General features: G+C 34.3%; 1 protein-coding gene across 1 annotated transcript in view; it reads left to right on the forward strand.

Annotated features, from left to right (window-relative positions):
- LOC118198069 (galanin receptor type 1-like) overlaps window positions 1-16,107 on the forward strand; it is a 677,895-nt gene extending 661,788 nt beyond the window's left edge. Inside the window, exons 7-8 of the mRNA XM_085811151.1 lie at window positions 7,718-7,859; window positions 12,521-16,107. Of these exons, the coding sequence (XP_085667277.1) occupies window positions 7,718-7,859; window positions 12,521-12,946 (568 nt within the window). The 3' untranslated portion in view covers window positions 12,947-16,107. The remainder of the gene's footprint in view (window positions 1-7,717; window positions 7,860-12,520) is intronic.
- The last annotated feature ends 823 nt before the right edge of the window (window positions 16,108-16,930 follow it).

The following is a 16,930-nucleotide window of genomic DNA, read 5'->3' on the forward strand; positions in this document are numbered from 1 at the left end:
GATCAGTTATTGTTGCCAAATTATAACACGTTTGTTATTTCTTTGCTGAAGAGACGTGTATTTGACTTAATCTTCGATCTGCAATTCATAGTTTTCTTCTTAATCACCCACTTTTAGTCTCGGCTTCAAGGTTACGCTACAAACCATCCCTGATATTAATATTCAGCAAAAGCAATTTGAAATACTGAAACTAAATTGTGGCTTTTATGTGTAGTTGACCGTATTTGTGGAATTTTATAAATTTTTGCACTGTATTTTTGTTTGTCCTATTTACAAGTAGTGTTGACTCGGCTGATGTCCTTAAGGCAACTTCTTCGGGAATTATGACCTCAGGCATTTCGTGTCTTTGTCCTTTATTTTGTGAATAAATTTATTTGTTTTATTTTGAATGAATCTAGTAACGTATTTGCGCTAATGCACTTATTTAGGAAATTTAAGGTAACTCTTTTTATGTAAGCTGTGTAGAATGTGTATAATATTGTTGTCAGTGCCATTAGATCTTAAAGCTTCCTCTTTTGGAAAATACCTGATTACATTCGAGATCTCCTGCATGTCCAATTGAGGATCTTTGTTGAATATGAGAGGATGTTATTGTTATTAATAATGTTTTGTTCTTCATTATCATTTAACAAGTCCTTATTTAAGAATACTGCATTCAATATTCTTAACACATGCACAGGAATTTTCATTCTTTCAAACAACGGATAAAAAGCTGAGAAGCTTATAGCCTATTAGCATTAGAAATGTAAGCATTAAGACCTCCTCGTAATTGCAGTTAAAATAACCTCTGCTCTAATTACGAGTCTTAGTTTATCATTTTTAAAGCCTCTTACACGAGTATTCAACCCATCGATCATATGTCCTTTTTAAGCAAAACGTATCGAACTAAATGTATTTATTTCATTCACTCTGTTGTTCAAAAATACCGTTCAATATTCGTTACATTGAGTCCACTTTAAAACAACAGTCAATCACACTATAATATTAGTTAATATTTTCTATTGAACCCTTTCTTCAGCAAATGTGTACGATCAAGCTCCCACCGTAGCACACATCAACTCCATTTGAAGGATAGTGATGGATTTTAAGAAAGCCGCTCTAGCTTTAGTCGCTAGAAAATGATATTGAATATTTTCGGACGTTTCCATATAAATGAAAAGCGCTACTACAAAACGCTGCATGCAGAGAAACGTTTTCTGCTTGGATCAATCGAAAACAATCATGATACAATCACTTCCTTCATTAAACAAGTTCTAAAAACGAGCTCATAAATTCCATTTTTTTTATTACCGTCGACTTTAGAATAACGAAGTATTTCTTTTTCCCCAAATCCTTTGCTGTAACAACTTTAGTATTAGCAAAACAACTCTTAATAAACGAGCAGAACCGAACGAATACTTTATGACTGACTGAAAGAATTATTCTCTTGGACAAATCCTTAAATTTATAGCTGTTTAACGAGCCCAAATGTATCGTCGAGACATCACTTTTTTCAGGCCCATTAACGTAGACGTAAAAGACTGAAGATCTTGTCATTGGTGTACTGTTCTGCCAACCTCTGAAAGTGAATTTCCTTTCACTTGGTATGATTTGCGACATCTCAATGAAGGGTTATTATTTATTTTCCTTTTATTTGCAATTTTTGTCCAAGCTTTGATTCATTGTGAAAAGAAGCAGGGAAAGGAGGCGATTTTGCTAAGTCATGATATCGCGCGCTTTGTCCTTTAGAATGTTCTAGAAGGAATTTCATTGTGCAATTGACCTTAGGACAGGAAGTACGTTACAGAAGGGTAAGAGGTTGTCACTTAACCTTCGATGTAAGTCATTCAGGTTTGGCGATCGGGGGGTCCGGTTGTTGGCTAACTGAAGAAGGGCGTGCATGCGCGAACCTTTTTTCCTCATTCAGGGATTGAAACGCAAACTTTGTCCAAATTAAGGGGGCGATAATTGAAGCCATTGTGGGAGCCCGCGTTTGTGAAGGAGACTAAGAAAATTCGAGTTTGAATCACTTACTTACCTTTGACTAAGACTGTAACTTCGAGCTTGCTCTTGGGTTGAGCGATAAAAAAAAAAGAGATGTAATTTCTCGTGAGATGTGTTTTCCGGCGGGGAGCGGCAAATATGCTCCCCGGCCGCATTTTGGCTAAGAGGCGAGATTGAAGATGGGCGAGTTTTACTGAAATATTTAAAGAGACACTTTTGGCCCGACTTTCGAAGGTGAGAGGTGTGAGCTAAGTTCTGGTGATGAAAAAAGGAGGATAGTTATCCATCCAGTTGTGCTTCCGACAGTGAACGTCAGTTATGCTATCCGGCAGCTAATTTTCCTTTATGCCATTACCTAAAAAGCCGAGGACAAGGTCCTTCGGTCTGATATGAAAAATACCTCACTTCATAGTCTATGATGTCCTGTTGTAGCAGGAAGACCAGGCAGACAGCCGTGATGGGCAGCAGTGCTCTTGTTTTCCAGAGTGAAAATGCTTTGTCGTTAGAAAAAACCAGTTACAGGCCGTGTGTGTTTCGCCAATAGTGCCAGGACAGGAGGATGTCCTCTGAATCTTCGATTTGTAACCGAGGGTCAGTGCCGTCGACGTCAGCTTGGTATTAGGATACGAGTTCTCCACTTCAAGATGTCCACCCAAGATAAGTCTTTTTCTGTGTTTCTGTAACGAGAGATTTTTCACCTGAAATTGTCCCAAAAAATGAGAAATGCATAATGTAAAACTAGATTCACCTGCAATTATGAAATTAAGAAAAACTGTGAGGAGACAAATGCCTCATTAACCGTTGGTACCTTTATTGTATACTTTAATTTAAGTCTGCTGTGGCTTTCCAGCGCATTGCAGCTGCATTGAAGTTAATAAAATAAAATTAAAATTGTAATCAATTATAAAAATTTCAAATTGCATTGGAAGGAATTTTGTACAAGGCCAAGTTTGGACAGTATCATGTATATTAGTTGTATCTGAAAACAATTGAAATAATATAATAAATTTCAAAGATTTAAAGTACAAGTTCTTCGTATGAAACACTGCATAACTGCTTAGACATATCTTTACATTATGTTCCCATGTTATCTATTCTCTCTTTCTCCTCTTCTTAATATTATTTTGAGGTAATAATGACTTTTAAGACGTAGGGTAGACATAGACCCAAGGGTCTCTTCTTGTGTATTGAGGAATAAGAGTACAATTAGGTCGGGAAATAAAAACAGCTTGAAAAGAAGGAAGTGCAACTCAATTTAATATGGATATTTAAAAAGCTTTATGACCTACTTTTGGTACTTTTTTTTTCGTTTTCTAAATTTATTAAAACTGCTCGATCACCACATAATCAATCACTTGCTTTTAATATGTTCAGCTTTTTAACTACGTCTTCCTTTCCTTCAAGGCTCTTCTTAAATCTTTCAAAAATCCTTTCCAAAATATATTTAAAAAATATACTATATCAAATTTTATTATCAGTGCAATAAGAAGCACAACGATAATTTTAAATGCACAGTCATTTTTATGTCCGTCATTCTTACCAGGATTAATGTTTGTCCTCCGATTGCTGAAAAACAAAATTTTCGCTATATGTCAAGCATTTTATGGCCTCTGTAAATAAAAGTGAGTTACGTCTCCTAAATGATATTTAACGATATTATATCTAAGACCATTATATGACGCATTTTAATATTCTTGTAAAATAAAACTGGAAGACAATATTTGAACATTGTCATTAAACGGATTCTAATACTTGTAGAGTCTCACGATCTTGGGAGGTATACACTAAATCGAGATTCCTGATGAATCTAAGCAATTTATTGCTATGTCCAGTAAGAAATAAAAGACCCTAAGGCACTCCCTGTGCTTACAAACCTGGCGAGCATTTATGGCATAACACAAAATTAATAAATTCAAATTAAAACTAAGCTCTTGTAAAATAGCCAAAGGCTACTCAGGAGTAGTTAACGTGCAAGTTGGGTCCAATCTATATCGGCGTGACAAGCACTATTGGCAAGAATAAAGCAACGCCGAAGAGTGATTGCTATTAAAGGATCTCAACTGATAACGTGGCCTTCAGTAGGCGGAACGAGCTCTGATTAAACAATCTAAAATTTTCCTTTAAATGCTATATCTTTCTACGTCACTGGAATACGCGACAACTGTAAATTAACACTCTGGCAGGAAAATGAAAAGGGAGAGTGACAGTAAAGATACTGAAGATAAAATAAATCTAGAATATAAATAAAACGTACACTTTACACTTTTCTTAAACTGGATTATTTAGAGCACGACTTCAGGAATATTTCAAGTAATGTACGATTTTGAGAAATAATTTAAGTTACACTTTGCGAAACAGTGCTCTTTGTTCAAGACAAATTAACTTATATTAACACTGTGCACGGGAAAAACAACGGAACAACTATAAAAGCTGCCTGTTTACTGGTATTTCAACGAGGTTCGCTCTATCAGCATTCCGTTCTTAGATTGCAGTATGCCAAAACACAATAGGGCTATTTACCTAAAGGAGGCACACTGATGTGGGGAATATTCTAAACAAAAGGCTCGCATTCACGTTACACACGGGGAAAGCTACGAAATCAGTCCTATAGCCAGCTCAACTCCCAGGATTTGAGCCACGATCAAACTGCCAGTATTCGGCTATTTTATCTTTCAGTCACTAAAGTGCTTACCTTTTCTTTCTTTATATTCTTAAATAATGTTCCAAACTGGAAGAATACTTTTATTTTGTGTCACCATGGCGCTTGACTTCATATCCCTTACTCGAAATTATGATTTATACTAAGCATTTACTAGTTTTCATGCTACGACAATACCTCTGCTTGAAAAATTCTGAAAAATTCTACGTTGAATTAGGGTAAAAGGAAACTTCATGTAGTGGGAGCAGTTGATGAGAGCTTTATCAGAGCTTTCAGAGTACTGTTTCTAAAGAAGCAGATTCGTTTAAGATGGGGGATGATTACCATGAATTCCTTGTTCTAGTTGGATGTTAATTACTTTTGTGGAGTCACATCATTAGATGACTTGGAGTTCTTTCCACCACTGTAAGTAGGTAAGACGACTAAACACTGATAGTTCTTCTACGGTTCAGTTGCAGTCGCTTGGTACGGCTGCTCTAGGTTCGTAGCCTGATTAGGAGACATTTTCGTTTAGCTTATTTTCCTTAAAATGACCGAAATAAAATCCTCGCTAAGGCAAATAGCAGCGCATATTTTACCCAAATCAATTAACCAATGAAGCAAGTAAATAATTATCTCTATACATAAATAGAGATAATTATCTACTTTTTTTAACTAAATAATTATTTATCTATATACAGACAGAGATACAGAGAGAGAGTTTTTAAATTAAAACTAAACAAGCTAAAAACATAATAAATAGTTGAAATACACTCAAATTAAAAAAATCAATGAAAGTTAGTGAAATATGTTACATTAACTAGTACTGAATTTGAAAAGTAATTTGTAAAAAAAATAAAAATACGCAATAATAAGTAAAAAAGCAGTATTAGCATTGTCGTACCCAAAATGTTGTGAAATGTTATGTTATGTTCCAAAATGTTATGTTCCTGTTTGTTTCAAATTAGATGAGGCTCTGAAGTTAATTATTTAAAATTATTTGTATTTCTGAAAATTAAAAACGCCTCCCCTATGTAAAAAATTTTCCAAAACAGAGTAAAACAATTGTAATTTCTCAAAAAGAAGAAAAAAAATAATTCGTAAGTCATGCAAATAAATTCAAAAAGTGGCTAAACAACCCACAGAAATATTATGCATGAAATCTTGTAAACAAGTACACAAAAATGTTTTGATATTGTAAGGAGCTGAACGAACTTCTCCGACCTGATAAGGAGAGATTGATAAATTATCTTTCATTTAGATATCCCAACTCCATCCTGTGGAAGTGCATGTAGCTTATTTTTAAATATTATTTCTCGCTTATAAACTCTTTCTGACTGCACAGGAAAAGAACGATCTTATGCATTCTTTTCTCATATCTTTCCCATACGATTCTAGCGTCTTCTCTACGCTTTAAGTGATATCTAAACATTCTATAATTAATGTATGGAGTAATAATTACAATAGCTAGAAGGATGAAAACTTTCCACTTTCTAAAATGATTATTTAGGGTTTCTTACTTTTTTTATTTCGCCTTATGTTTTGCATTTAACTTCCATTCCAAGCTATGAGAATTTGAGCCCACTCTTTACACTGTAGTCTTGGTGATAAATGCATTAATATATTTTCTTAATTCTGTGTATTGTATTCAAGCTGAATGCAGCAGCAGTAACAAAACCAAAATTAAAGCATTTTAATCTAATACTCTTATCAGTCTTTTTCCTTGGGCGTTAAATTTAAGAAATCTATTATTATTATTTTTTTTTAATTTATGTCTCTCTATGTATCGCAGAACCGCGCAGGAATTTAATTAAGTGAAATAAAATGTATTAAAAAATTAAAAGTAGAAATGCTAGCTAGCTTTAAATAGCTTTTTCTCAGAAAATCAATTCGATTGCACGATTTAATTTATTTTCTGATTCGTTTCTAACTTAAGTTAAATGACCATCGATTTAGAATTTCTGTATTTAATGATACGGATGCACGAAACTGCCTTCGCTTTGAGCTCTGTTGCGCGTGCTAAGTGGAAAACATTTGAAATGTGAATTAAATTATTAATGTAATTGGAGAGCAATCACAAGGAAATATCGCAAATAGCAAACTGAAAAATCTAAACAGTCTAAAGAAAAAGTCTGATCTCTCAATTTTAGGTTCCGCTTTGAAAATGTTTCATAATAGCACTATGCGCAGTTACAAATAATCTTAATTTTCTCTCCCTGTGTACGAAAATTTAACGTTTTTGTGACCTTCTTTGGGCCGAAGAAGCCGTTACCATAAATGTGCATGAAAGATCTTTCGAACTTTTTCAGATTCATGAAGTAAATCAGTGAAATCATACGAAATGAAACATACATTTAGAGAAAGGATCAGCATACTCTAAAAGCATAAATTACACACATAAACACATATATTACGCATGAATATCCTTACATTATGTAGATTAAGCTGCATACATAAGTATACAAATTACGCACATGGAACTTCATATATAGCATTATATATCTCGTTGTAACGAAAGTTTTCCGCCATAAAACGTTCTTTAAAAACCCTGAAAACCATACCCTTAGTGCGGGTAGTAATCACAACCCAAATTTATAATTTTCTGACAACGTTTTGATAGTTTTTCAAAGCCTTCGGGCCAGTTGGCAAAATGTTAGCATCTGTCCGTTAAAATGAAAAAGTGCTAGGCAGATGATCTCTTCAGAACTAAAGTCAGTATGGAAAAGAAAAAGAAAATGCTTATCTTTAATTCGAATAATGTCAGAGAGAAAATATTTGTAAAATTTCCAGCGGACTTGTTAATGAATATTTGACTTCTGTAAATTAATTATAGATTCATTTTGTAAGATGTTGAGTGATTATGATTTAATTTTGTGATTGTAGATGGAATTATTCCACGGTTGGTGTTTAATTTTTTTTTCCATAATTCCACTAATAAAAATATTTCTTGAAATACCTGTAGATATGAAATTTGTTGAATGTCTTGAAGATAATTTATTGCTGAGATTTTTACTTATAAAGCTGTATTATGAAGAATATTTTTATGTATTTTCTGTAGATATGAAAACTAACTAAATATTTTATGCTGATATTTAGGAATGAATACGGAAGAGATGAATGCCGAGGGTCGAATAATTACTTAATGAAATTTACGTGTGGTCGACAACAGAGGGCGCCACGAACTAGAGTTTTGAGCATTCACAGGCAAGGGCTGGAAATTCAACACGCAAGAAAACAGGTAAGGTGCAAAATGAAAATAATTTTGTAAGATCTGAATTTAAAAAGAAAGAAAGAATTTATCTCATCTTAAATACTTTAAATACAAATTAAAGATGTGCAACCAGAAGTTAGCTGATATTTCTAGTGATAACCACAACCTCTACTCGATCGTAGTTTACCGATAAATTATAAACTGAACTAAATTATAAAAAATTTTTATCTGGTAGTTGAAAAGATGACTGAATAAATATAAACTCTGTGTGTTTGATTTTCAGTTAAGTATCACAAATGGGAAAAAGTTAAGAGCATTAAATAATCACGAAGATGAACTTGTTAAGTAATAATTTTTATCTTACAATGACATTAAAAGCTGTACTTCATTAAGGGTGAATATATTAGGTGTGATAAGGCGTTGTATTGTTTAATTGTTTTCAAGTTTTTCGCTGTTAAATAGAGAAGAATCGAAACCGGTCGATGTAGAACCAGACTTCCACCTAAATGAATCCGTAACTGTTGCGCATCTAATTACGAAACACAACGTCATTATTCCAATAACTATGTTTTCATTTTAAGTTAATTTAAAACTGAAGAATTAAGTTATTAGCTCAACAGCGGCCGACTAGTAAATTCCCTGAAATGGTGGTTCGGTCCGAGGTTCGAAGACCGAGAACGGGCTGGCTGAATGAGCGTTTTCGTAGCTTTACCCATGTGTAAAGAGTTAATACGACCCAGTTTCCCTTAGGTAGCCCTCCACGAAGGCATCTCTCCCTTCCGTATAGTGCTTTAAGGCTAGAACGCGTTCATAATCATAATGATTAAGTTACTTTGTAAATGTACTTCTTTTTCATTCCCCTTTATTCAGAAAGTTAAATTATTATCTTAAATTTGACACTGATTTGAAAATGTATGGTTATATAGCTTAAATTATGTTTTTTGCCTAAAGAAAATGACAAAATGAATATTTAGATGTCTCACCCGCGTATTGTGAAAGGGAACTTCGAACTACCTGAGGCGTCCCACATTTGAGTACACACCCACATACACAAATATACCATCACAATAATAGATAAATCGAATTCAGAAACATTTATATTAAATTTTCAAGACCTTTCGACACTCTTTCAAGTACGCTTTCATAGTTTCGTAGTTGTAAGATTTGTACATATGTAAATAATTTTAGTGAAGCTATATGTGAAATTGCAGATTTTTTTTAGTCTGAAGGGGCTTTGTGCCTGAAGGACTATTGTTTTCGTTTTGCGATTTTACGTTGAATCACTATAAATGTCCTTTTCACTTTTCAGACTGTTGCCACCAAATATTATTGCTCTGTATTAAAGAAATTAAATGATGAAGAATTTGCATAAATTTATGTATGTTTCTCGCCCTTTGATAAAACAACGCTACCTAGAGCCATCCAATTTTGAATAACTTAATCCTCCTACGAATATGGGCATCTGGGAGCCCAAAAATTTGAAATTTCGAATTTATTTTATTATCGATTTCATATTTTGTAAAACTTTAAAGAATTTTTTATTGACAAACTCAAGGATTTCAAAGCGAACAATGGCAACGTTGTAGAGAAAAAACATTTTTATCTCCAGCGCGTGAGACTGTGTATCGGAAATTTTAAAGATATGCTCCATTTAAAATTATTTTGCAATATGGCTGTTGAATTGAATTTTATGGTCTAAGTGCGAAGAAAGTGATATTTAATAAATAAAGTTAACACACAAAATGTTAAAAAATGCCCTTTTAGACGTAATTTAAAAAATGAATCCTTTCTTTTTTTTTTTCTTCATAATTTAACAGGAAATGTTTGAAAGATGTGCTGGAAAAATGCGATTACAGGTGCAAGCGTATTTAACATTGAGGTAAAGGGCTATCTCACTAATTTGGCGAGATATCGCCAAGCTGGTAAAGCGACTAACTTTTGTCGTCAAAAATTCGGAGGTTCGTCAAACTTAGCTACATTTTTTGGATCCCAGTATAACTGCCATTGGTACTGTAATTGGATAACGTAATTGATGTCTATATGTAAATGTAACCGTCTTTGGACTTTCTGTGCCTTCCAGGAATTTTGAGAAGTGGAAGGTACTAGAGATTTTTCGGCGGCCGGGAGGAAAACTGCATGAGAGTGTCTCAGTCGTTAGTTCAGATCTGAAATCTGAGTTTTGAGACATTCTTGAGAGCTTCCCTTTTTTAGATATCCTTCGGAATGCGTTGTGTTTAACGCTTTTAGTAGTTTGAAGTGTAATTGTTCATTGTGCTCTGTGGTACTGAGAAGAGCTGTATGAGTATTTTGGTGGAAAATTCTATAACTGTAGAGTGTTTCTTTTGGTAAAATAAATTGTATCAAACTCTCATCGGTTTTGTGTGCATTCAACCCATTACGAATCCGTACGTAAGCAACAATATAAATCAGACTCAGAATCTTGCACGCTAAGTATTTAAGACCTTTTTGAAAGCCTTCTATATCTTCTTTCTAACTTAGTTTCATGAATTTGGGCATATACAGGTACACACAAAAGTATCATCACATAAATAAATAAACTGGGCTCAAAATCTTGAAAATTAAAATTTCAATGTCATTTTGAAACTCATTCATGCACTGTTTCTTACTTTACGCATTTGCGTACACGCACACATTATTGCAGAAGTGTCATTATAGAAATAAATAAATCGGATTCAGAAACACGTACGTTTGCTAATTACATTTTGATGGATTTTAACGATATCTTTACCATAATAAATTTCAGCCCCAGTCAGAAGGTATTATAGGATTTATTAGATTATGGCAAAACACATTGGGGCTATTTGCCTAAAGGGAATCAGTTAAATGTCTTTACTTTACTCACTAGTGTTAATTATTAAGTAACTATGAGACAACTATGTGCTCCAACTCTGTACTAGGCGTAAAGATTAAACTCGTCAAAAGTATTCATGAAAGGAACATGGCAAAGCATTCAAGGATTACCTGCCTAAGGAAAAGGATGCCTTCGTGCAGGGCATAGTAACAGAAGCTAGCATGTAATTATGCCAGCAAGTGAAAAATCTCAGAAACTCTCTTATATAATCAGCCCGTTCACCGCTACTCAAGCTGGGTTGTGTGATTCATTTATGTGAATCATTCACATGAAACTCCTTCACATGAGACCTGTCGAACTATCAGCCGCCAAGGCGGTACAGTGGTAAATTGCACTGCCTGACTAACAGGTGACAGGTGACAGTAGGGCCGGACACCCGGACGGCTTTCAAAGACTAATTAGGTATAGCACGGGACCCGCTCCATCTAGAGCATAACATGTTTACAACATAAAATACCTAGCGTTGCATTACCTACATGACAGGAGGGCATTGCATGGCGACATAACATAGCTCAGCATAGACATGACATGGCATAGTATTCGACGTGATATAGTATAGAATATAGTCATTGCATAGCGACATAACATATTTATAACATTAAATACACAACGTAATGTAACTTACACGACAGGTGGACATAGTATAGCGACATAACATAGTTAAGCATATATAAGGCATAGCGACATAACATATTGAGGTTACATATTTAAAACATACAATTCGCAGTGTGGTATGGCCTATGCGACAGGTGGACATTGCATGATGACATATCATAGCGTAGAGTAGACATAACATGACACAGCATTGCAACATGATATGACATAGCATAGCATAAGGATTACATATTTACAGCATTAAATACACAACGTAACTTAACTACATAAAAGGTGGATATAGCGTAGCGACATACCATAGACATAACATACATAGTATTGCGACAAAACATATTGACGTCACAGATTTACAACATATGCCTGATTAACAATGGGTCTGAAGTTGAATCCCAAAGAAGGTACGATGTTTGAAAATGTATAATGTATGCTCGGCAAGGGGCATTCCAAACTCATGGCGAGACAAATGTACGCTCGAGAGGTTAGTGGTAGGAGAAGAGGGGTGGGAGACACTGGCACCGCCTCCCTTCTCCGGCGAAATTGAAGCGGAAGCGGAAGATTAATAATTATCAAGCCCCGGCAATGCTTAATATATACTTACGGAAATGCGCAGGCACCGGGCTTGCTTCAACCTATACGTCGAACTACCAGTGTTCAGAGCTGTTATCTGTTTATCCGTCCGAAAGCTAATTTAAACAGCCAGAGGGAAGCATTAAAAAAACAATCATCTAAACCCTTCTGAAAAGGTGCATCTTTTGAAAAAGGAATCTGAATTTTAGATTTCTTTCAAATTCTTGTGAGGAAAAATATCAACTTATCTCGCTTTTATGGTCAACTGAAATTACGCAACTATTTTAAATTAAAGTAATTCATTTATTTGCAACTTAAATCTAATAAACATATTGACGTAATCTTTTTAGCAATCTTTTAAACCTTAGATTTATTGCAAGAAATCTATTTTATATTACCATACTTTTAATGCATACTATTCTAAATTTTTCTTTTATATTTCGTTTAACTAAAAATTGATTTGAAGTTTAACTTCTTACTGATACGGCCATAAAGCATTATGTTAGAGTCAGGTCACAAATCAGACTTTTTACATTTCATTCAATCCACCTTTATACCATAATTATATTTGTAATTATGTTAATTAATATTATTATTGAAGATGAACATTGATACAAGCTATTTTATCTTCCAGGTCATTAAGATGCTCATCCTCGTTATTGCTCTTTTCATGATATGTTGGGGTCCCCGGCTCATCATGCATGTTGCTATAAAGCATGGTCTTAGCAACTTTACATATCACGTCTATAATTTAAGAGTATCAGCTTATCTACTTTCTTTCGCTCACTCAGCTATTAACCCTATAATATATGGTTTCATGTCCACTAATTTCCGAAGGATGATGCTCCAATGCTGCAAAGATGGTCTGTGTGGAAGGATATCTTGTTCAACCTGTGCAGAAAGGAGAGTGGCTAGAGGGCAACCGCAGAGACGCACGCTTTCGGATTCGTATGAGTTCAGTACGCTTACTAGCAGTACAAGACGCACTCGTTTGGCAAGCTCAGTCAATGTGGATGATTCTAAACTTAAACGTACTGAAGAACAGTGGACAGCTGTGTGAGAAGATGGTTGGAATTGCTAAATTCAACGGAGATAGCTATGGAATCAATACCAGTGTATCTTGTAAAGCTTCCCTTGAATTTATGTTCAGACTGATTGCGCAGAGAATAGCAGAAAAGGTCTAACACGTTTACTATGTTATCTACTTGATTTCGTGGTGCTAAAATGCCATTTCTGTACTGTTTTAAACATTGTCGTTAAAACGTATATTTTGTGTTGAATTCTAAGTGTTTGTAGCATGTTTAAATATTATTGAACTTGGGGCCCAATATGCCCCTAAATAATGAATTCATCTTACAAAATGCCATTTCTAAGTACGAGCCCAGTTATAATATGGCTTATGTAATTCTAGCTTTAGTAAGTATTTTGTGAATGAAGTAAAGGTGTATAGTGACAGGAAAGTTTTGCTGTTGTTCCACTGTTCGTTAAAAGCTCGAGTAAATGCCAGTTTTAATAACCTTAGTGCATGCTTTAAGCAGTCTGAAATAAAAAAGAGACTTTCTGTTATTTACAAGTAACAAAGGCAGCGTAATCTTGCAATAGTTTTAGTTGTGAATTATGAATTGCGATGTGATGAAGTACTAACTCATTTAAGAACAAAATGAGATTTAATTTCATATATACCGCACGATTTCCCGTTGTCTTTTTTATATCTGTTTTGCTCTAAAACCCATCTACAATGGATGAATATAAAAGGAAGAATTTTAAAAATATATCCGTAGTCGCGTGTAATAGAAAACAAGAGCTTAACGCTATGGTTTACTGCCTTTAATACAGATGTCCGAATTTAAATAATATAATTTTATATTTAAGAGGGTTTTTTTTTTTTTTTCTTCAATGGCGGGTGCTTGTCTTTTACGGCACTGGCCACTACTAAGCCAGAAGTGGTGGTCATTTTATTACGGAGGCACCTAATAGGCGGCCACCGCTGAAGGAAGAGACTGACAGTATTTCGTCCATCACTGCTCCGGGATTCGAACCCGTGCCCTTCAGTATCGCAGTCAGGTTTCCTTAACCACTATACCGTCTGGGCGGCTGCTTGAGATTCATTGGCATATTTACTCTTCCGCATTTTATCAAAAGTAAGAATTGAAGAAACATGAGTTTTGCGAGACTTGGCATATTGACTAATTATATCTCTAAAATTCAACTGCCAATTTCAGAGGGGAAAAAAGCTATTATCATTTTGAAGAATTCTGGAAAGGATTCCGGAAATTTGGAGCCAAATTATTAGTTATCTGCACATACATCCTGGAAGTTTTACATGTCCTGTTAAAAATAGCAAAATAACAACTGCTTCTGAACTCGTGTGCTTCTTGATGTAGAAACATAGCGAGAAGTTCAGCATCGTAAAGATAAAACACCACCCTCCACAACTCTGAATGAACGCTAAGAAAATTACTTTACCATGTAATATATATAACACACTTAATACACTGCCTAATTACATTTAAAAAGTCATGGTCAGCACATAGAAGACTACTGGTCTGCTTTAAAAATGCGTCGGCCTTATCGTTACACAGGTTACTGCTAGAAGACTTCTAGTTGTGGCTAGAGGATTGCAAGAATTGGAGGCTCCCTTCAGCCCACCTGGACACAAGTGTCTCCATAGCTCTAAAGAAGGGGCCCCGTGGCTAGAGGATGTCACCATACCAGTTGTGGCTATAGGAAATAGTGGATTACAGATTGCTGGTTTTCAGCTATCAAAGAAAGGATCCGTAACATTTATCCCCATATTGGTCGTAGCTGGAAACATTCTGGGGGTAATTAGCGACTGTCGCCATACTGATTGTACCTAGAGATTGTCATCATTTGGTCTCATCTTGAGAAACCTGGTTTAGAGCATATCAACGTAAGGATCTGTCACGTTTATCGTCTGCCTGGTCATGGCTAGAGGCCTTCAAGCAATGGCTACATTTTGTCGCCATTCTAGTCGTGGTAAGATTAATATATAGAGATAAGTAAGATTACTACATAGAGCATATCATTAACAAGGATCCATCACTTTTTGTCGCCATATTAATCCTACTATTCAAATACTCCTAATTTCAGTGGAAACTCCAATTCCGTGGATGCTTATTGTACAGACGGGGATCATTTCAGGTAGCTGCGCATGATTTCCTGCGATGCTTGACGTCTACAGCATTCCTGCGTCATGGAAGCTTAGATTTTCATAAATGAATTCGTTTAGCTAACCATGTTAATGCCCTCTTCAACACGTTCCTTACCAGTTATAAATGTGTACAGATTATTGTGTTTGTGAATATTCAGTGACCTCCATTTATTATTATTCAGAACGCTGAAGTGCGTATAGTGTAACACTTTAACGCGTGGATGTTTCTTTTAAAATGAAAGTATTCGTAATATTTTGGAGTTGTAGAAATGTAAGATAACCTAGGCATATTGTGTGTTAATTCATAAATATCTATCTAAACGCAGAGAACGCTAAACAGGAATTTTTAAATTTCACATCGCATTAACTCACTTTTGCATATAATTTCATTTTTTATTACATACTGAATTTTATTTTACAAGAATAATTATATTTGTTCTTACTACATTTAGTCCATTACATGCTTGTTATATAAGAACAATTATATTTTAAAAGAATGTGTATAAAAATATACCTTTGTAGAAAACTAAATTATTATTGCTTAGTAATGTTATACTGATCATAAATGTTTTATACTGTTAAAGTAAGTACCGAATGCTTAAATGCATTTAAACGATACTATGATTTATGATAATGTTGTAAAATAGCATAAATCACGATATTTATATAAAAAGAAGAAGCATTAGATGTGTTAAACAATTTTAATTTGCGGAAGAATAAGCATTTTTTACATTGCGGGTTAATGATCTGAGAATCAAATCTTAATTGCTTTTATTTCTTAAGACTGCATCGGTGTTTGAAACTATGAAGGAAGAAACATACTTTAAAAAACGTCTTCATAAACTAGATTCGGTATAACACAATGCATCATATAGATGTTTAAAAAATGGTAAATAATTGTTTTAGGTTTTCAAATGATATCTGAAATTAATCGATACTTCTGACGCTTAAATTTATTTGCCAGGCTACTTGCTGACCTGTATTAAAATGTCCTGAAAATGTAAATGGTTTTGAATTATTAAGAAAAATAAAATCACTGTGTATCTCTAGATCTTTATTTACTTTCCAATTTTTCAAACATTCTTAAATCATAAAAAATATGCAATTCATAGGTTCAACTGAAATAATTTTAAGTGTAAAATATATTTTTAACTTATATGTATATGAAATATTTATAGAATTACAGAAATAATTTTCAATGATACACTGTTGTTCTTTCAGATTTATTTTAATAACTGCGTCAGACGACCGGGAGTAAACTGACATTTTATTGGTAAGATCACAGCGCGCACAGCAATGTAAACAGTTACAATTAAGGAGAATAAAAGAGATAAGCTAATTTCTCTTTAAGAAGCAATGAAAAATCGCGTATAGGTAAATTCATCCACAGAGCACACTGTGGGTTACGAATGGGTAAGAGAGTAAGACTGAAGTATTGGAATAATATTAAAGATATAAATATATTATATTCGAGTTGATAAATACACTCTAAGACAAAAAACAATTGACGCACCAAGATGGAGTAACGCAAATTGGACGCAAATTGATATGCGTGCAGATTTCGATGGAAATGTGAAATTTTAAAGTTTGGCGGCCAGTGATTGAATATGTTACGAATATATCACATTCCAGTTGAAAATACACTCTAAGACAAAAAACAAATGACGCACCAAGAAGTAATGCAAATTGGACACAAATTGATGTGCATACGGATTTCGTTGAAAAACGCAAAATTTTTAAGTTTGGCAGCCAATGAATGAACAGGTGACGCTGCAGCGCATCTTAACGCACAAGTAGTAGGATTAAAGAGGAAAAATTTTGATTCCAGGTCAAATTCTTTGCGAATTTCATTCCGTGTGCTCAAGTAAACAG

This window comes from Stegodyphus dumicola, chromosome 2 (genome assembly GCF_044657685.1).
Source record: "Stegodyphus dumicola isolate Sdum_Otavi_A_Nest chromosome 2, ASM4465768v1".
Lineage (NCBI taxonomy): Eukaryota > Metazoa > Arthropoda > Arachnida > Araneae > Eresidae > Stegodyphus > Stegodyphus dumicola.